The 22,270-nt window shown below is 47.1% G+C and overlaps 2 protein-coding genes across 3 annotated transcripts in view; one reads left to right on the top strand and one right to left on the bottom strand.

Annotated features, from left to right (window-relative positions):
• The window catches only part of betaCOP (coatomer subunit beta), a 164,309-nt gene that overhangs the window by 71,948 nt on the left and 70,091 nt on the right, over nt 1–22,270 (bottom strand). The window contains exon 2 of one of the 2 annotated variants that reach the window (XM_065454516.2): nt 17,010–17,069. The exons of the other annotated variant lie outside the window; for it this stretch is intronic. The gene's annotated coding sequence lies outside the window, so the exon portion shown is untranslated. The remainder of the gene's footprint in view (nt 1–17,009; nt 17,070–22,270) is intronic. 2 annotated transcript variants of the gene reach the window in all.
• LOC135920274 (fibroin heavy chain-like) lies at nt 648–5,084 on the top strand. Its single transcript, XM_065454443.2, has one exon. It carries the CDS (start codon nt 648–650, stop codon nt 5,082–5,084), a length of 4,437 nt encoding a protein of 1,478 aa, XP_065310515.2.

Genomic DNA, 22,270 nt, shown 5'->3' with positions numbered 1-22,270 from the left:
GACCCACTGGTGTCTAACCGGGTTAGGCATAAAAATGTGCGCGGCGCCCCTCTCGAACTGCCGCCTTTAGGCAGCAGGAATAAGTCAGTGCGTTTATTCGCGTTATTACGTGTTTACGCCATATCAGCGGCAGCGATCATATTCAATCAAGAAATCTCCCGCAACATTACAGCGCGAAAGACAGGCTGAGTCGCACAATTCACTGCATTTTAGCGCTATTCCAAGTATTTCCAAAGGCGCGAAATTCGAGAAGCAGATGGTGGAGTTCTTTAACACGAGTCAAAATACCACAGTTCGCTAATAATCCAAATGTGTTTTCTCTTTCTTTCATACAGGTGAAAGGGTCGACGAATTACGGATCCTTGGGCACGACATCATTCACAGTTCCAGGAGGATACTTTTACCCCGAACTAGGCTATGGTGGCATGCAGCATACCTTATCACCACCGTACCCCATTTGGAACTCAGGATATGGAGAGCTTCACGGAAACACTCCTGCTTCTCTAAATTCTGTATATGGCTCCACGTACAGACCAGTACTGAAGCTCCCGGTTTCTGGAAGCTCAGGTTACATACATGGATACAGCAGCACGCTCATGTTTCCGGCTTCAGGAAGCAGCCCTAACGGAGCTGGATACGGACCAACCATGAAACTTCCTGCCTCCGGCAACACTGCTTACGGATACGCACCTAGCTACGGCAGCACGTTGAAACTACCGGCTTCAGGAAGCGGTACATATGGAGCTGGATATGGACCAACAATGAAACTTCCGGCATCCGGGAGCACTGGCTACGGATACGGACCTAGCTACGGCAGCACGTTGAAGCTACCAGCCTCAGGAAGCGGGCCATATGGTGCTGCATACGGACCAACGATGAAACTTCCGGCATCTGTTAACACTGGTTACGCATACGGACCTAACTACGGTAGCACGTTGAAGTTACCGGCTTCGGGAAGCGGGCCATATGGACCTGGATACGGACAAGCGATGAAACTTCCGGCATCAGGGAACATTGGTTACGGATATAGGCCTAGCTACGGGAGCACGTTGAAGCTACCGGCTTCGGGAAGCGGGCCATATGGACCTGGATACGGACAAACGATGAAACTTCCGGCATCAGGGAACATTGGTTACGGATATAGGCCTAGCTACGGGAGCACGTTGAAACTACCGGCTTCGGGAAGCGGGCCATATGGACTTGGATACGGACAAACAATGAAACTTCCGGCATCCGGGAGCACTGGCTACGGATACGGACCTAGCTACGGTAGCACGCTGAAGCTACCAGCCTCAGGAAGCGGGCCATATGGTGCTGCATACAGACCAACGATGAAACTTCCGGCATCTGTTAACACTGGTTACGCATACGGACCTAACTACGGTAGCACGTTGAAGCTACCGGCTTCGGGAAGCGGGCCATATGGACCTGGATACGGACAAACGATGAAACTTCCGGCATCCGGGAGCACTGGCTACGGATATAGGCCTAGCTATGGTAGCACGTTGCAGCTACCGGCTTCGGGAAGCGGGCCATATGGACTTGGATACGGACAAACGATGAAACTTCCGGCATCAGGAGACATTGGTTACGGATATAGGCCTAGCTACGGGAGCACGTTGAAGCTACCGGCTTCGGGAAGCGGGCCATATGGACCTGGATACGGACAAACGATGAAACTTCCGGCATCAGGAGACATTGGTTACGGATATAGGCCTAGCTACGGTAGCACGTTGAAGCTACCGGCTTCGGGAAGCAGGCCATATGGACCTGAATACGGACAAACGATGAAACTTCCGGCATCAGGGGACATTGGTTACGGATACCGACCTAACTACGGCAGCACGTTGAAGTTAACGGCTTCGGGAAGCGGGCCATACGGACCTGGATACGGACAAACGATGAAACTTCCGGCATCAGGGAACATTGGTTACGGATATAGGCCTAGCTACGGGAGCACGTTGAAGCTACCGGCTTCGGGAAGCGGGCCATATGGACCTGGATACGGACAAACGATGAAACTTCCGGCATCAGGAGACATTGGTTACGGATATAGGCCTAGCTACGGTAGCACGTTGAAGCTACCGGCTTCGGGAAGCAGGCCGTATGGACCTGGATACGGACAAACGATGAAACTTCCGGCATCAGGAGACATTGGTTATGGACATAGGCCTAGCTACGGGAGCACGTTGAAGCTACCGGCGTCGGGAAGTGGACCATATGGACCTGGATACGGACAAACGATGAAACTTCCGGCATCTGTTAACACTGGTTACGCATACGGACCTAACTACGGTAGCACGTTGAAGCTACCGGCTTCGGGAAGCGGGCCATATGCACCTGGATACGGCCAAACTATGAAACTTCCGGCATCAGGGAACATTGGTTACGGATATAGGCCTAGCTACGGTAGCACGTTGAAGCTACCGGCTTCGGGAAGCAGGCCATATGGACCTGGATACGGACAAACGATGAAACTTCCGGCATCAGGAGACATTGGTTACGGACATAGGCCTAGCTACGGGAGCACGTTGAAGCTACCGGCGTCGGGAAGTGGACCATATGGACCTGGATACGGACAAACGATGAAACTTCCGGCATCTGTTAACACTGGTTACGCATACGGACCTAACTACGGTAGCACGTTGAAGCTACCGGCTTCGGGAAGCGGGCCATATGCACCTGGATACGGCCAAACGATGAAACTTCCGGCATCAGGGAACATTGGTTACGGATATAGGCCTAGCTACGGTAGCACGTTGAAGCTACCGGCTTCGGGAAGCAGGCCATATGGACCTGGATACGGACAAACGATGAAACTTCCGGCATCTGTTAACACTGGTTACGCATACGGACCTAACTACGGTAGCACGTTGAAGCTACCAGCTTCGGGAAGTGGGCCATATGGATATGGATATGGACAAACGATGAAACTTCCGGCATCAGGAGACATTGGTTACGGACATAGGCCTAGCTACGGGAGCACGCTGAAGCTACCGGCTTCGGGAAGCGGACCATATGGACCTGGATACGGACAAACGATGAAACTTCCGGCATCTGTTAACACTGGTTACGCATATGGACCTAACTACGGTAGCTCGTTGAAGCTACCGGCTTCGGGTAGCGGGCCATATGGACTTGGATACGGACAAACGATGAAACTTCCGGCATCAGGGAACATTGGTTACGGATATAGGCCTAGCTACGGTAGCACGTTGAAGCTACCGGCTTCGGGAAGCGGACCATATGGACCTGGATACGGACAAACGATGAAACTTCCGGCATCTGTTAACACTGGTTACGCATACGGACCTAACCACGGTAGCACGTTGAAGCTACCGGCTTCGGGAAGCGGGCCATATGCACCTGGATACGGCCAAACTATGAAACTTCCGGCATCAGGGAACATTGGTTACGGATATAGGCCTAGCTACGGTAGCACGTTGAAGCTACCGGCTTCGGGAAGCGGGCCACATAGACCTGCATACGGACAAACGATGAAACTGCCGGCATCAGGGGACATTGGTTACGGATATAGGCCTAGCTACGGTAGCACGTTGAAGCTACCGGCTTCGGGAAGCGGGCCACATGGACCTGCATACGGACAAACGATGAAACTTCCGGCGTCAGGGAACATTGGTTACGGATATAGGCCTAGCTACGGGAGCACGTTGAAACTACCGGCTTCAGGAAGCGGGTCACATGGTGCTGCATACGGACCAACGGCAAAATACCCGGCATCCGGGAACACTGGCTACGGATACGGACCTAGCTACGGCAGCACGTTGAAGCTACCAGCCTCAGGAAGCGGGTCATATGGTGCTGCATACGGACCAACGATGAAACTTCCGGCATCTGTTAACACTGGTTACGCATACGGACCTAACTACGGTAGCACGTTGAAGCTACCGGCTTCGGGAAGCGGATCATATGGAGCTGGATATGGACAAACGATGAAACTTCCGGCATCCGGGAACCTTGGTTACGGATTTGGCTACGGCAGCACGTTGAAGCTACCAGCTTCAGGAAACGGACCATATAGAGCTGGATACGGACAAACAATGAAACTTCCGGCAAGTTACGATTACGGATATGGGCCTAGTCATGGAAGCACGTTGAAGCTTCCGGCCTCAGGAAGCAGGCCACATGGAGCTGGATACGGTGCAACTATGAAACTTCCAGCAAGTCACAACCCCAGTTACGGCCAAACATTCAAGCTCCCAGGCTCTGGAGGTGGGAGTTACGGTATCGGTCACAGTCAAACATGGCAGTTTCCAGCTTCCGGTAATGGCGTAAAAGGTTACGTGCAAACACTGAAGCTCCCAGCCTCTGGAGGCGGCAGTTATGGTATCGGTCACAGTCATACATTGCAGTTTCCGGCTTCTAGTATCGGAGTCAAAGGTGCTAGTAACCAACAAACACTAAAGCTGCCAGCGTCTCAAATCACTGGTTATGGAAGTGCGCACGGCAATACACTGAAGATACCAGCCTCCGGAAACGGTGGCTATGGAATAACCCATGGTCAAACCTTGACGCTTCCAGCCTCAGGTTCTTCACTATACAGCTCCGGCTACGGGCAGACGATGAAGCTACCAAACTTTGGGGCTTTTGGTCATGGAAGTGGCTATGACTATAGACAAACGTTGAAGCTACCGGCATCTGGAACGGCGCAGAACTACGCCGGTTACGGACAGTCACTGGTGATCCCAGCTTCTGACGGTTCATTTAACGGAATCGGTCCCCAAAGAACAGTGAAACTTCCTGCTTCAGGAGGTTTTCCTTTATACGGAGGAAGCTACGGACAAACACTTAAGTTACCAGCTTCCGGAGCTGTCGGCCATGCGAACAGCTACGGCCAGACGCTGCAGCTGCCGTCTTTAAGTGGTGCTGCGTACACTCCCACTTTCGGACAGACACTGACGCTCCCTGCGTCTGGAAGTGCCAGTAACGAGTTTGGTTATGGACAGATGTTGCAGGTACCGACAACGTCCGGTGTGCTTGACCAGCATGGACAAAGTTTAACTATTCCGCTGTCAGTTGGCATGTCAACTACATACAAGAAGGAGGTGCCACTGAACTATTAGTGCTGCTTTCTCGGAGGAACTAGCGCTTTTGAAAGAGTGAGATAATTCGGTGAAATGCCTTATCCAGCCATTTAGTAAACCCATATTAGTTGAATCTGTGGCACAAGTGAGCAATAATGGCGCGCTCATAGATCGAAAGGCAGTCCCAAGTTTTCTAGAGAACTCGTTACAATATCTGAATGCCAATTAGTGCGGCTTCGAAGTGCACACAGCATAACGCACGCGTGCAAAGTTAATGTCAGAAATAACCATACCGTATACATCAGGAACATGTTCTTCTTGCCATGCAGGTTATTGTGCATAAATGGAATTCTTTATCATGAGCTCTTGATCAGTGTCTAAATTATACGTGTAATCCAAGACTACATGACTTTGTCCGATTTATGCGGGATCGAACACAGAATCTTCACAGCCAAACACGTCCGTCGTTGCGAGCAGAATTTATTTTTCGCGGTACGCTTGGAAAAACAAACACCACGTTCAAGACAACTGCTTGTTATTTGTGCCCTTCTGTGCCTGAAGGCAAAACTGGAGTCGATGCTTACCAACACCCTTAGACAAACAAGTGCCCCGTTTCAGCCTTAGCCTGTTGCACTCCCGATTGGGCTATTCTCGGCACTAACCGATGGAAGCAGCAAACAAGGAATCCCCGAATAGCAGAGCCACCCGTTATACTGCAAAGGGAGTTCTCGCCATTACCTTACGCAAGGAATAGCTTATCCCATATTGAATTCCGTTTTTTGATTGTCGCCGCGCATCCCTATCGAGAATGTTCACTGCTATTGCACGGACTATTGCACTATTACACGGACCCTCCTCCCCCCCTATAATTCCCTCCCCTTTTAACCTTTCCCCAGTTCAATGCCAACTGGCCTGAGTCCTGGTTAACCTCTCTGCATTTGATTTATGCTTCTCTACGTGCGTGAATGTCTCGAAGCAAGGTACGTGAGCGCCTTCGCATTGCGTCCCGTAGAGAATGCGGTCACGTACGGCCGTTGCTGGGCGTCGGACCCGCCGCCCCGTGCTCAGCAGTGCAACGCTTCGGAATGTACGCCATAGTCGCTAAGACATCGCGGCAGGTAAGGAAGTCAGGGACGGACATACAGTGAGAAAGCGCTCACTGACAGCTGATGTTGCGCTTACATCACATCATCCACCACTTGGTAATATTTTTAGTTTTGCATGTTGGTCATTATTTCAGCAATTCTCACCGCTCACGTCGCATAAGACCATAGAAGCAGCAGGAGGCACGTCCTTTCAACCTCTCCCACAATTAAATTTATCTAGTTTAAATGAAGAGCTGATGCCAGTACTGTTCTTATGGCCCGATCTAACACAGACCAATTAGCATCCCACTGTAACGAGCTCGTAACGAAGCTATCTCCGTGTGGATCAAAAAGCAAATCAAATTAAGGTTAATGCAGCAAAGACTAAGTTCATGATCTTTCACGTGAAGATTAAAACAAAACTCCAACTTTTAGGATCCAGAAATATGGATTGTTGATAACTACGAAACTTTCGGATCATTTTTTATCTACTTGGAAGTGGGACACACTTGTTAATTAAAATTTGTTCAGAAAGCTATCTTCTGTGATACAGACAGTATTCTATTGACACAGAATGTTTCCGGCATCCGCTAAACTTGAAATATATCATGCATCGTTTAATTCGCATCTGAACTGTTGTGCATTAGTCCGGTGTACAAATACTAAAGCCAAAGCAAACATATTCACCTTACAGAAAACAGATTATTTGCCATATCGCAATTATAGAACCGTTGTCTAGGACAAGAGACGCTTATAAATTGGTTAATATTATTCGAGCCGAAAATATTTACGCATATCGTTTATTATATGCGGCGTAGCTTGCGCACAAGCTTTTAACAGACTTAATTGCGTGCATAACAAGTTTTGAACGCCGTCGACCTATGGTAAAGACAAGAAATCCTGACAAATGAGTGATTCCACTTTTCCGCATATTTTGCTATCAATGCCTGTCGCTAGCCTACAATGCACCATTTACTCTAAATGCTAAAGGTTACAGTCGAAAGTAACTTCGGTTTTTTTTAGGCTGCGTGTTATTGACATCATAGCGTGTGGATGTTTTGTCATTACACTCGGCCCTACCGGTAAAAACAGTTTTTGCTTGTTTTTATTTACAATTATAATACGCAGAAGCGCTTATTTGCTTCTGTTTGCATATTGTAGTTAGCGTGTTGTACAACGATAGAGTTTTGTATTGTTGTTGCAGCTATAGTTCTTAATGTTCAGGAGGTATTTATTTATCTGTACAACATACTGCAGCCCATAGGGCTACAGCAGCAGTTGGTAACAGAGAAAGTGACGGGGGAATGCAACACGATATCACGATTCTGCAATAATGCTGTATTCAGAAACAGCCCAGCGCAACAAGTATAGCCACACTAATATGGAGAAATATAATGCTATCTATGCATTGTCTATGGCCATCCATAAACGTCCATAACGGTTCAACGCGCAAATTTTACCAGGTAATGAATTAAAATGTTCAATCGTACGGGAGAAAAAGCTGTGCTTGAAGGCATTCATTCATGCGCGGGTGAAGAAGCCTCATGTTCACGCCATGGTACATTTAGCTGACCTTTGCTGGACAGGCGTTAAAGGGGTGGCATCGGGGAAAGGGGATAGAGCGAACTCACGATGGAATGCATATAATCTCCAGGGACTCGATGTGCCACACGTCTGAAAGTACCTGGACTTTAGCTCCCGGAGAGCAGCGGTAGGTGAAATAACGCCGTCATGGCGAGGATAAATAAAACGGTCAACTTTTCTTTGCACAGCCTCAAGGGAGTCACTTTCGCACTGTTTACGCGGACTCCAAACGAACGATACACATTCTGACAGTGGACGAGTTAGTGCGTTGTGTGGTACTAACTTGGTGTCGCTCGGAGCAACAGGCAAGGTGCGGCGAAGGTAAGCACGTCTATTTAGTGCTCTGAAGCGGATGTAATCTATACGTGTGTGGAACAGGGCATATTCGGTGTAAAAATAACACTCAAGTACTGACACTGCGCAACCCTTGTCAGTGTATAAAGTCATTGCAATTGTAATGGAACTACAAACTCGAGTGCCTATCAGACCGGGGCATCATAACAGATTGCTTAAAATTAACGTTCACTTTCCAGATGGCACACCATTCGGTAAATGCAATAAAGGAATCTTTAAGGCGTAGGTAATCATCAGAATAGATAATTATATAAAATACGATAATCAGTATAGGGACGCATTTTGAAAGCATCGTGTTGTGGAATTTCAATAATATATAATAAAAATAATCGCGGGCCGTGTACTGAGCCCTGTGGTATCTGGGGAGGTATATGCACCTTAACTATATATGATTCTGGAGAATCATAACATACAAGCTGCCATCTAAAAAGAGGAAGATGAATATGAAGCATATAAAGTAAAAAACTATTCGTAACGTTGTGAAGTTTGACAAGGAGTTTATAATAAACTATTGTATCAAATGCGTAATTATTACGAAATATGTTGCGTAATATAAGAGATGACCTTTCAGTGCATGCATGTAGCTAGGTAGTTCTGTGTTCAACGGAAGCCCCTCTGGTGCGGAAAGAACGTACTTGAAATAAAACACAGTCGCAAATTAGAAAAATTAATACAATATCGATTCGGCGTTTCGGGGAGGCCCATATTCTGCTCCCTTGTTCACAGTGGCGATAAAAAGCCACGGCAGTGACTTATCTGCAGAGTAAAAGGCGCAGTAAGCCTGCGTATATGTTACAGAGATTGCCTCATGTCCGGTTTATCGCGCTTGGCTCGCGCGCGCGTGTGTGTTTGGAGGGGGGGGGGGGGGTTGCACGTACGGCGACACTAACAGGAGACGCGTCGTTAGGCATTATTCTGTGTCGATGAGAGATACCGCGTTTCAGTCGATAGTATGTCTCGCATTTTCGTGTTGATCTGACAGGGTCTCCGAGACACTGTGCATGTCATACTGTGACGTCATTTTGGTGTTGCTCATGCGTCATTTGAAATTCCCAGATTCACCGACGCAGAGAGAAAGCGAAAACGTTATTAAATGCTGGCAGAATTGCACTCTTTGCGCGGGACCTTGCAGACGACCCCTGGGGAAACTTGTGCGCTCCAGGAGGTGCTTCGTGTGTACGAGTATTGTGCGTGGTTTGCTTGCCGGATGGGCACCACTCAGATACCGCAATTTCCGACGATTCTAGAGAGAGCGATCGCGGAGAGGAAGAGGCGCTATAGTTTCGGAATCCCTTTATGGGAGCACGGCTCACCGCGCCATCCAGCAAGCCCTTCGCTTACACCATGAACGTAGGTGGTCAATGTAGCTTTTTATTCTTCATCTTTTCGGTGTGCTTTTACTTAAGCAATTCAAGGCCCGGCGTTCCTGTTCCTTCATTAGACGGCGTGGGCATGAAATTTCTGGCGCTGCGTGTACCTCACGTTTACGACTAGCAGGGGCTGATCACATGCATATGCACGGCACGATTAAAGAGAGCCGGTGCCACAGAACGTTAGTGTCCTTTTGGACGCGCTGAATCGAAACTACGGCATTCCTTCCCGTGTGAGCAGCTTACCGGTGAGCGCGTATTTTTAGACCGCCTGAACCTCGCTCGACGAGAGCGCCCGGAAACGCCCGATTTGAATATCACGAAAAGTCTGGGGACATCGCAGCGACTGGGACTCGGCGTCAGTGATCGCCACCGAAAAAAGGCCCATCGACGCGTCTGCTATTATAGAGTCACTATAGACATACAATAGAAAACTGACCAACAGAAGAAGGAAGAAGAAGTATTTTAATGACTGGAAAATGTAGAGAGGTCGGCCGGATAATGGAGCATCTGGCCTGCTACTCTACTTAAGAGAAGGGGAACAGGGGTCACAATGGGGGATGATAATGGGAGGAACGAGGTGAAGGACACATTACACAACAATGGACCACTGTCGGAGGACCTCTTGCTAGGCGCGTGGCCACAGAGTTGGCATACGACAGAGACAATGCGTGCTCTTTCACGTTTCCTAGGTCACATGGGCCTGGACTCACGCCTGTGACCAACAGAAAATTGAAGAGTTAAGCTACGGAGAAATGAAAAAGTCGGCATCAAAAGCAGCCGAGTGTGGGGAAAGAAGTGAAGTGAACATAATTGTACGTGCCTCGCCGATTTGTCATGTGTGTAGGGAAGATGAAGCCATAGAACATTTTTAAAATTTCTTGTCGACAATTTATTAGCTTAAGAAAACGAACCCTAGAAATACCACTCCGCCTTCTTGGATTATATTTAACTGTTCAAAATCTGCTTTCTTTCGGTGACTCTACACTTCGGCATAGCGACTGGAACGTTAGCTCTGCGGTCCAAAATTTTCTTTTAGGATCAATGAGATTTAAACCCTGAATACAAAATTTTTTAGCCTCGCTTTCTTTCACAAAAATTGAACGTGAATTGTTTTTGCTTTATGGTCATGGTAGAATTTTCAGTGTCATTAAATCGTGCGGGCTCTACAATCTATCTTTCCATTATAGCTTACCTGTTATAAAATTTTAACTCATTTTGCACTTTACTATAACCTACCCAATACTTAGCCAATCCCCCAGAGTTGTTACGTGCCAGCAGATATCACAAGGATCTACATCTACGGGAGCATGCGTTGAGCGAGGACAGCTGCGCCACGTCAAAAGAATTCGGGAATACGGTGCATCACTACATTGCTTTAATGCTAATTGCATTAAAGTCGACATCCATCGCGGGATGGGTTCTGGCGGAATTTTTTAACTGGCGAGTGTTTTATTTCGATTAGCAAAACCTTGAGGGTGTATAGGAACTTAAAAAATTTAACCACCACTAACACCATGCGCATGTTAGGATACTAACAGTTAACCATCGCTTAATTTATAATGCATACGATTTCCTTTTACTCAGGGCTTTAGCGCCATAGTTGAAAGGAAAGGACAGAAGCGAACAAATACAAGGCGCTGTGGCCTACCTACCTCCATTTCTTTCAATTGTGACGCTAAAAACTATGCCTGAACATCGAAACCAGCTAGACCGACAAGAAGCTCTCCTGCTCTGCAAAGAGCCGGAAGGCGCAGTTCTAATGGGGAAATGTGAACCACCCACTGCGACGCGTTAAATTTGCCATGGTTAATTAGCTCGAAGAAACTGAATGCGAGGAAAAAGTGTAGGTCGTTCGAAGGTATCAAGGCGAAGTGAATATAAGTCCGCTCATCAATCCCCGTATCACCTGTGCTAGCTATTGAGGCCGGCGATATAAAACTCAAAAGTTGTGCAGGTTGCCCTAACACTGAAATAATACCTGGATCACTTTTGATCGCGATCAAGCCCAATTCGAATCGAATTCCTTAGCCGTGACCGACAATGATCGTTGCTATACAGCGATCCTGACCGAGTATGGGTGAGCTCAAGCGAACCAGGTGTCTTCAGTGGGTCCAAATCACTTCTAAAATTTGTCTAATATGCTGCAAAAATTGTATCATAAAGTTCCACCTTTTTATTTAAAGAAAATACGTACTATTGCTTATAAAAAGCACTTCTAAGTGTTTTTATTGGGCTGCATTTTTGTTTCTAGCGCCACTGAGCTAGAGCGCATGGTCGTTATTCTGTGGAGGATCGCGATCGAGGAGAAGAATCGCGGAAATCCCGATAGAGATCGAGCAAGATCGCGATCGGAAGTGACCGTAGAGTCTCGATATTATTATTTGACGCGAAAGAAAAACATACACTCGAGAGTAATAACTAATGCACCACGCCACACAAGGAACACAATACAGTGTGCACTGTCCTTGTGGCATTAACGCAAGATTTCACTGAGGTAATCTCCCGATGGAGCTCTACGCCACTCATCCTTTCCCGAAATGCACAGCGAAGAGCGCCACCGACGTGGTTGTCTGCTGCCGGCGGCGTGCATTCAAAGCGTGCGCGACGTTGGCATTGAAACCCCGTCAAAGGAGAGCAGCAGGCGTCTGCTTTTCCTCGTGCGGATATACGCGGAACAGCGCCTATGCAGCCAGCTGTTCCCGCGCTTTCTCTCGATATCTCTCGACGGGCCGGCAGCGTCGGTTTCATTGTGTCCCATCGTCGGTGCAAGCGCGGCGGATAGCTCGGCGCGTCAAACACGTCGCGCCGCGGTCTGACGCCGGGCGTGGGCGGGTGTGTGCGACGCGTCCGTCGCTAGCAAGGACGCACACCGCGTCACGCATGGAAGGACGCGCCGTTTCGGCAGTGAAAGGGGCGGGGGGGGGGGGGGGGGGAAGACGGTGGCGGCGCGCATACATGCGCATACCATAGAGAAAGAAAAAAAAGCGCATACCGTGTTTACTCGCAGCTGCCTTGCGCTGCGTCTTGCTCGGAGAACAAAGCGGGAGGCGCGACGTATAGGCGAACTATAACGTTGTTATTTGGGACTGCCGGTGGTGCGTTATACTACGGATTGCAAACCGCGTTACTGACAAAAAAAAAAGAGAGAGATAGAAAAAAAATCAATATGACAGATAAACGGAACTTTTTAGTGTATAAGCGCCGTGGGTGTGTATAATTTGTTCCTGTTCGTGTGTAAAGCGCCTCGTAATCTCAAACGCACGATGGTATACGAAAGCGCAATCGTGCCTCGGTTTGTGTCGTTTTTTGCTCTTCGTTTTCCGTGCAACAGGCAGCGTAAGACGAACCTGCACCAACTAACCCTGTTTGTTGCATTGATCTCGTGCCGTGCTGACTGCGTGCGAACCTTATTGAACGCGCGCGGTCTCATATGCTCCTCAGACCAAGACAGCTTAATAGCGTAATTTATTTTCTAGTGAATTCTTGTTACCTACTCGTATGTTACGAACGGGAAAAACGCACCTTTGTTTACATGCCACTGTTATACGGGGAAGACACGTAATAATTATACACGAAACTAACTATAGGTATACCCCAAAAACTGCTTCTTACGGCGTCTAAACATTGAGATGAAGGTGTAATATCGTGTTACGTGAGGGTGGCACTTGTTGCATGCTGCATCCTGAACTTTTATGTCAACTCGCAGTATTTAATTAAAGCACAGTTCACAGGCGCTTTTCATCGTCAGTTGGACGCCACGACGGTCTACATCAAATTAACGCGAATTTTCAGAAAAGCTGACGGCAATAATATGCATGAACCGCTTCCACGCATTTCCGAACGCCTGGATATTTGCAATTGGGATGAATATTTTAAGCAATTGCTTCGGACCTAATGTTCAAAAAAAAAGAAACAAAAAAAGTACGAGGACAATGTGTACTAAATGTATGCAAGGGGTCGCACAGGGATATGCGCTATATAGGGGTGTGCTAATAGTAATTTCTGAGACAGAATCGAGTACGAGCCGAATTTGCCAGAATCGAATTGAATATCCAATAGTTCTGGAATACTATTCAAATTAATGAACAGCTATTTTCAGCGTTGCTGTAGAACAATATATGTCCACATTAGAGCGTTAATGACGTAAGCAAGCTTCTGTCATCAGATTGCTCATTGTGATCAACCTCACTTATTGAAAGCCTCTCTTCGGAGAGCGCGAATGGTCGCTGCTGGAGCCGGTCAAGTCTGGTTCCCCGAGCGACAAGGCTGGTTCCGATGTTCCGTGCCTCCTGTGACCACGGGGATAAAATTTGTTGTACTTTTTGCTCCGGTTTTATGCTTGACTGGGTGCAGCTGACGATGCTGAAGTATTAGAAAACCATTCGAAAAATACCCACATTTGCGCATAGTGGCTATTGGTTTAGAAGAGCGAATCAAATGGGACGATATTCGATTCGTTATTCGATAATTCGGACCTATTTGCACGGCCCCAGTGCGTACACTTTCTCAGCATCGGTGCCGGTGTTCGTGGGACGGCGTTGGTTGCACCGGATGTGCAGGCAAAGCGACGATCTTCGCCGACTCGGAATCGCCGGGCGGCATCCGCGATTTTCTCGGTTCGAACAGATGGGGGGGAGTTCGGCGGCCACTGAGCCAATCTGAGAACAACTGGCTGCAATGAAAGAAACGAAGAAAACTCTACGTGGTCCCCTGATTCCTGAAAATATTAATTCCCTGAAATTTATCAATAATGCCTAAATTCGGTAAAATATATAAAAAATTTGTGTTGCATTTTGCACATTTTGCACATGACTTCACCTTGAACAGATATCGCTGTTTTTAACGCTGCATGTAATAGCGAACGCAAACCAGCAAAATGTAATGCATTAGTTTAAATTTTCGTCTAAAATAGTTAGATGATTTACTCCATTATTTACTTTCGTCAAAGTTGCGCTCATCATTTAATGGCAAAATTCAGAGCAATGTAGAATATCTGTATTTTTAATCGCTTTAGGCGTCCTAATGGAGGAAGGTAAAAAAAAAAAAATTTGGATCTATCTTTACCGTGGAGTTCCGGAATGGCAAACACGACGCATCATTTTTTTTAATACATTTTCTTTTCGCAATTTTCGGCAATAGGATCAGGCGCAGAATTGACAAACCTTTCCGTTCGTGTAAGCGCCGTTATCCACTGGCCGGCCGTTCTCGCTGGTAATACGTGTACATCACGTGGTTGGCCCGCGTATAATCTCTCACGCATCTCTTTTGTCAATAAATGTCCAGAAGGCTAAATGGAAAACCTTCTCTCAATCGTCACTGGGCCCGAGGATCTCCCACAGACAACCCTGGGAGGTGTCCTAAGTGTCCCTCACCTGTGCGCGGACATTCGTCACCTTCTGTAGCTGTGGCCTGGTACTCAAAATATTATGGGTGCCTGGGGGAGTTCAAATTCAAGCCCGATTGATGTTCCAGAGGACTAAGCCTGTTTGGTAACGGACAAGAAATGTGCTGACTCATTGCTGCGATATACACTGATCTGATGCTCATTTTGTTCCATTTTTATAGGAAAGGCCTTGTAGCAAATACCCCGAATTAAGAAGAAATCGCTAGTATTTTTTACTTTTTCTTTTAAATGTGACACATTTCAACGGTGCATCGTTTTTTGATAGCTGTATTTCGCGGGGCACCTTTGTTCACATTCAGAAAGCGGAACTTCGCTGTCGATGCCAGTTCCCTAAGAAGGATTGTGATTATGTGTATAGAAATTGCGGGACAGTGAAAGATCAACTTGTTGTGAAGGCGTGTTGATTAGCTGTGTAGAGTTCCCAATAAAATTGCCAGAGGCAACTCTGGCACTTCGATTCATCCGCTACTTTGGGAATGACGTTTGGTATATATGAATTTGCCTCATAATATTCCTGTTTGTGGATCCACACGTTATTGCTTATTACGCTTTATCTGTCCAAATTAACAAAAAAAATATTACTTTTCTGAACGCACGAAGAGAATAGGCTTCTGCGCACATGCATAATCATTGCAAACAGTATAGTATTCTTAAAAATGATCAATTTGCAACGTCGTAAAGTGGTTAAAAGCCAGAAAGGCAGAGTGGATAAATCCACGTACTATCCCCAATTTCTGTTTTGGCTCACTCGTCCCATAAACACGCGCAGTTTCCCCTAGCAATTTTTGCATGGCAGTTACGGTTGCAAGAAGGGTGTGCAACAACAGTTATAATGTGTTGTGGCCAGTAGCTTTCTTCAACGCAGGGCTTGGCGTTTTTCTGTCGTGACCGCTATGGAACACTTACAGGATGCAGTGCTATGGGCAGGAAAGCACTTGGCATGCGACGTTAAGACAATCCCAGCGAACGCGATTCCTGTTGTGGTTGTGTGTCGGGACCGTTACCTTTGAAAAGTGTAGATTTCTTTCGGAGTGCACGTTCTAACAGGATGCGCACTTCGGCACCTGCTTTCGTTACGCAGTACGCTATAAATAATTGGCAGCTTTTAAACGACGCACCTAAATATGTTAATATCATTTGACTTTTGAGATATCTATTTTAGACCCACAACAACAATTTTTAATGCGCTTACTTTCACAGACATGCACCAGATGTTGCTTTTCCGTCAGTCATGCTATGACTAAGCATTTTTAGAGCAGAGCACTGAACACACTTAGATATTCGAAGGAACTGCGCCAATGTATGGCAACTGTTGTCGAAGAGAGAGCCTCACGAAGTTTAAGATAAATGTTTAACTCGGGTCCAGCTCTGATTTACTTATCAGATACCTCGAAACGCAGAAATGCTGTCTTTAGAGAACCACCAAGTCAATTTGAATAAGATTTGTGGCGTTTAAAAGAGAAAGCAAAGGTCTACAGAGGATTGGTAGTCAAATTTTACTTGAGAAGATAAACTTTTCTGGCCCTTGCGCCACAAAACAACACACATCATCATCATCAAACTTTTACAAATATTTTCAGACACTGCTAAATAAAAATAAAATACAAAATTTTCAATGTCCCAACTCTGGATTAGGAGCAGATGCCACAATTACGTAAACTATATATACCAAAGCGGAGAAATATGAAGTTGGTTTGTTTACGTGAATTCTGCAAATGTTCCATTGAAAGGTATTGGTATATTTCAGAATGCTGTATAATACATGTATATCACTTTTGTACACTCTATATCTACCGACGGGTGCAGTTTACAGAATTATGTTATAGGCTTATCATTGCTGAGTTAAAAATCAATGTTCCTTTTTTTTCCCATATTCAAATTTTTTTGTAAAAGGTTGATGGCCTAAGTTAGACATCTGCTCTTAACAGTCGGTAGATTTTAACTTTCTCTTTTAAATGTAACAGACCTCATCAAGGCAGCCTTGGGTGTTTGACGAAATGATACATCCGTTCCCTTGATTTTAACATAGGCGCTCGCAAGCAAAAACATCATTTGAAAGCGAGCTCACTTCCTATAAAATGAATCATTCGTTGCGGCATGTATGTTCTTGTTTCGCAACGATAATCGATAATCGTCATTGTCGTGACCTGCTTCTCTCACTTACAGTTTTGCTCGCTGCAGTTATGCGTCAGACAGTGTTGTGGAGGGCCAGGTCGGTCAAATTCTGTAAAAAAAAAAAAAAAAGGCCGCGTGAAAGCTGCAGTGATTGTGCAATAGTCTAGCCATAAAGATACACGCGTTTCATTTTCGTTGACGCAAAGCCGAAAATCGAGGGATATACGTGCACTGTTTTACACTGACAGTGCTAAACACAGTGTTTTTTACTGAAGATTAGGACAGGTGAAACCATGTCGTTATCCAGCTCCTTCGTACGTGCACGCTTCAGTCTTCGTTCTTTCTTATGCGTTTTGTATGTTGTTGTTTATAGCTTGCCGGTAAGGTTGTGCGTATGGATTAGCGTAAGAAACGTTGTCAGCATTCATGATGCCAGCGACACCCTTATTCAAACACTCTTATTGAGCTCACCGCGGCTTTCCTCCCCCTCCCCTCCCTTTCTCTATCTTATCTTTCTATTCCCTCTTTCCTGTCCCCCAGAGTAGGGTAGCCAATCAGACGCATTTCTGGTTAACATCCCTGCCTTCTCTCTTTATTTCCTCTGCCTCCTTATCGAAGTATTACGCCTTCTGGGGGCTTAACTTCCTCCCACATGATAATCGTCATCCATCTTGCGCACATTTCTTTCCTTTAACTTTCTTCGCTCGCTACATAGCTTATCAAGAACGCTGATACACGCTTGTCGTTCGCGATCGATTAGCGCCGGGAGCGCAACATTAGAATGAGAAAACGCACGCAAATTAATATAGATGACTATAGCTGTTTGGGAACAAGATAAGCCTCAAGAACCTCACACCATTTCTTAGATTGTATAGAGACATAGCAATCATAGGACCACTGTAAAAAAAAAAGAACCGATTAAATCAACGACACCAGTTACAGGGCATTCTTATTAACACCTATGCGGCGACCTTCCTTAAGTAAAGTGATGGACAGGGCTAGTTCGTATACATTCGTTCCTTTTTTTTTTTTAGAGTAAGCACTAAACGCAACACAATCATGAATATATATAATTTTGCCGCACGTATGTGACTGGTCCCGTGAATTCCGATCACGCGGTTCCTCCGCGATTACTCAGGGAGTAGCTGCACGTTGTGTTCGGGCAGGCTTTCTCCAGCTCCGATTTCGAGAGGCTTCCGTATCCGTACAAACCGTGTCGGAGTGCGGTAGGAACCAGTGGAGTGTACCATTAGCTTCATTTGTATGCTAAGGAACCCCTGTTGGTTAAATTTATTCTGCACTTCTTCACTGCTATGTGTCATAGCTCTTTTTTTTACGTTTATAGCAATTATACAAACTTTAAAGCTTTTAAAAACCAGAACGCTCTACATTAATTATAACTTTGTATTAAGAGCAAAACGGGTGGTACGACTCATCTCTGTTCACGTGTCCCTTCCGGGGCGTGTAGTTTCCGCGTGCAAAGAATGTCTGTTCCACGCAACATCGTCTGCATAGGAATTATCGGCCCCGCCGGGGGCATCGAACTTCCGCCATCTCTGGCGAATCACCGAAGCACCCCGAGCCTGATTACAGGCCGGGTCGGAGTCGGGAGGCACTAATAATCGCCGGGGGAAACACAGAATGCGGCAGCTACGATCACAGTTTGCACGGCGATGAACAGAGGTCGCCAGTTGGAAGTCCGCCTTCGACATTCGTGGGGCACACTTGCACCTGTACTACGTCTCGCAATCTATATTGGCAGTGCAGCGAAAGCTGTGGGGCTTGCTAAGGCATCGCATATTCCGCGACAGAATGTAGTCCTGCGTTTCGGCGGCATCGGTAACATTGCAGATGCCGATTGCCGGCGCCCGCGCACCGATGACATGTCATCTGTTCCTCGTTTCTCGCAGACGGCGGCACTTAAACGCGCGGATCGACGACAACGCTATCTGCACTTTGGTTTCTCTGATTGGCTGATATACGGCACGCAGCTTTCGCCGTCATGACGTCATGCATGCCCAACTCCTCAGTGGTGGAAAGGGAGCGGCCATTAAATCTAGCATGGACCACCAAGTTAGAAAAACTATAGGCGAGGAACTTGCAACTCAAGACACGGCTTTCGGACCGGTTGGGACGCAGTACGTATGTGGGTGCAAAAAGAAATAGCGCTTTAGAAACAAGACCAAGAACGGACGACATTCACGAGGGCTCGCAAGTGTCGTCTGCTCTTTGTACTGTTTCTAAAGCTGTGCTTTTTTCTCCATGCAATGGAAGCACGAATCCTTCCCACTTATGTTAGAAAAAGGTGAGCGGCGTAGGTGAAAAGGCGTTGCTAGTGAGTCGGGTTGGGCTTTTGAAACTTCATTCATGTTTTCATTTCCTATGTTCATTTTTTCATATATTTCATAACTTCACATATTTTTGAAGTTGTAAATCTTCTCCTTGGGTAACCACTGAGCTGATTTAAACGAAACTTGCTACATGTAAAAGGAAAAGTTAAAATTTGACTACAGTTGAGGGAATGCGTTTTTCATTAGGCTCAATAAACATTTTTTCAAAAATTAGGATGTATGAACAATATTGAAGCAACGTGTTCACAATCTTTTTAATGCAAAAATATAGTTACAGATGGAACAGTTTTGTAAACATCAACCGATGGAGCGCTTAAAAGAGTCAATTTATTCCATTCAGTTAAAATCACGTGAAGTACACAATTCGCTTTACCCGCCGTGCTTGTTTAGTGGCTTCGGTGTTGCGTTGCTAAGTACAAGGTCGCGGGATGAAATCCCGTCGACGGCGGCCGCATTTCGATGGGGCGAAATGAAAAAATACACCCGTGTACTTAGATTTAGGTGTACGGCAAAGGATCTCAGGTGGTCAAAATTAATCCCGAGTGCCCCACTGCGGCATGCCTCATAGTTATGTCGTGGTTTTGGCACGTAAAACACCATCATATTATTACGATATTATCGGTAGATACCTGAGAGACGAGCCGCCGTGAGAACGACGACGAAGTGGGTCTGTGCCACTCCCGCACCTTTGGAGTTAGCCAATCCCCGCGAGTGGGTAAGCGCCAAACTCATCAAGGACATCATCATCATCATCATCGCCTTCTGTTCCTTATGCCACCCGCCGTGAACCCACTGCCGCTGATGCTCCTGCCCCGAACCTTCGCTACAGCCGCTCGCCCTCACCTCAACGCCGTCAGTCTCGTTCGCCCCAACCCCGCCGCTTTTCTTCGCCGCCTATCACCTCCCGGGCCCAGCCGGAAAACTAGGCACTGCAGCTTCTGGAGGTGAAGCTGCGTTGTCGACACTACCCTCAAGTCCTCTGCTCACGTTAAACACGAACCAAAACTTTCTTGACGTTGACGTTGATGGATATCCTGTCACGGCACTCATCGATACAGGTGCGCATCTTTCTATTATGAGTGCTGCCTTCCGACGACAACTGAACAAGCTCCTCACCCCAGCGTCGGCACGCGTCGTTCGCGTTGCGGATGGCGGTACTGTGCCTATCATCGGCATGTGTACGGCACGTGTTAGCATCGCCGGCCGCCACACTCCTGTCCTCTTCACCGTGATTGCTCATTGCCCCACGACCCCATTCTCGGCCTCGATTTTCTCTCCGCGCATTCTGCTCTTATTGACTGCTCTGCCAGTACCCTTCGCCTTGAGTTGCCGATTCTCGCAGAACCTTCTGACGCACCCCAGTGCCGCCTACGCCCCACCGGCTTTATTTGCCTGCCGCCAAAATCAGTAGCCTATATTGAACTCTTGTCTTCCCCACCAGTCCCTGATGGCGAGTACCTCGTCACTCCTCTGCCCGACATTCCTCTACAGTATGACGTTACCGTGCCTCACAGTATACTTACTATTACTGCGAACCGCACCTTCATGCCTATCTTCAACTTTGGATTGGCGAAGCAAATTCTACCCCAAGGTATTTGCCTTGCCAACGTTGATTGTCTCGGCGACCATCACGTGGCAACTTTATCGACCGATCCTTCTTGCGAGCTTAGCAGGCCTCTCGTGCCAGCCTCGGCCGCCGATCCCAAGATACAGAAAATGGTTGCGACGGACCTGACTTCTGCGCAGGCTCAAGACCTTTATCAAGTATTATCGGCCTACAGAGATATTTTCGACTTCGACGATCGCCCTTTACGCCAGACGCTCGCGGTCAAGCATCGGATTCTTACTGGCGATGCTATTCCTATTCACCGACGACCATACTCCAATACATGCTACACATTTTATTGAGGTTGGTTCAACGGATGCACAATTAGTGTATTTCTATTCGCACCTACCAAGTAGGAAGTGTTTAGTACAGTTAAGACATCCTTCAAAAAAAGAGATTCCACTGAAAACTTGCGCTAACCCTTACGTGGGTCATGTCGGAAGGTTCCAGCGCCGCAGCAATGACACCAGTTATTTAAAATAATCCCTATCGCTGTCTTTACAAACGCCTTGCCTCTTTCGCCCGTTGCCACGGTGGCAGGCGATGGTCGAACTTTCACCGCGGATATTGAAGGCGCCGATTCGAAGGGCGCGCGCTCTCGCACAGCCGAGTTCGTAACTGAGCGCCGACTAGTGTTGGTAGCTGTTCGAGACGCACGTGGTGTCACGCGAGAGCTCTGGGGCGCCCGAAGGTTTGAACGCTGTGCTGGTGGAGTGTTCGGGAAGGACTGCCCTCCTCTTCTCCCCTTTCACCCCTGCGGGAGAGGAGGATGGCAGTGACCTCTCATGCCAGCGCTCGCGCGCTGCTGCAGACGACGCGCATATGACGAACCGGCTTGTACGAATAGCCACCTATATACGGTCTCTGCGGACGTGCTGATCAACGACTCTATTCTGTATGGAATTACGCAATGAAACAACGAACGCTATCTAAATATCCTCACTGAAACAATAAATGCCTTCAGTATACATGCATTAGTGATAAGTGTGTTAATTGCAAGCGGAAACATTTGCGAACTGTTACTGACGTTGTTGATAACCCTTTTTGAAGCGTGCGCTGCAGTGTTTGTGGATCCAACGAATACACGAGCGAGGTCCAGGGTTGTTAAGCGTTTTTACTGTCACTGTGAGCAAACACGCGCGAAGCCAAACCAGGAGCCAGCCACCAATCGTGGACAGGAGCCAATTGGAGCGAAAAAAGGTGAGTGAAAACTAACAATTAAAATGAAATGATAATAATATAAGCTATATGATACCAGTAGCTATAAATACGGGAAGGAAGCCCTGTGCGACGCTGCATTGTTCACCGTTGCTTTGCTCTCCGATGACCGAAGCATCCACATGCATGAAGGCC

Source organism: Dermacentor albipictus, chromosome 10 (genome assembly GCF_038994185.2).
Source record: "Dermacentor albipictus isolate Rhodes 1998 colony chromosome 10, USDA_Dalb.pri_finalv2, whole genome shotgun sequence".
Classification (NCBI taxonomy): Eukaryota; Metazoa; Arthropoda; class Arachnida; order Ixodida; family Ixodidae; genus Dermacentor; species Dermacentor albipictus.
The sequence above is the reverse complement of the archived record's forward strand: the minus strand, read 5'-3'. Positions and strand labels throughout refer to the sequence as shown.

What these genes read in the sequence shown, in the direction of transcription:
- LOC135920274 (XM_065454443.2), top strand. Translation starts at nt 648, where the DNA reads ATGAAACTTCCTGCCTCCGGCAACACTGCTTACGGATACGCACCTAGC.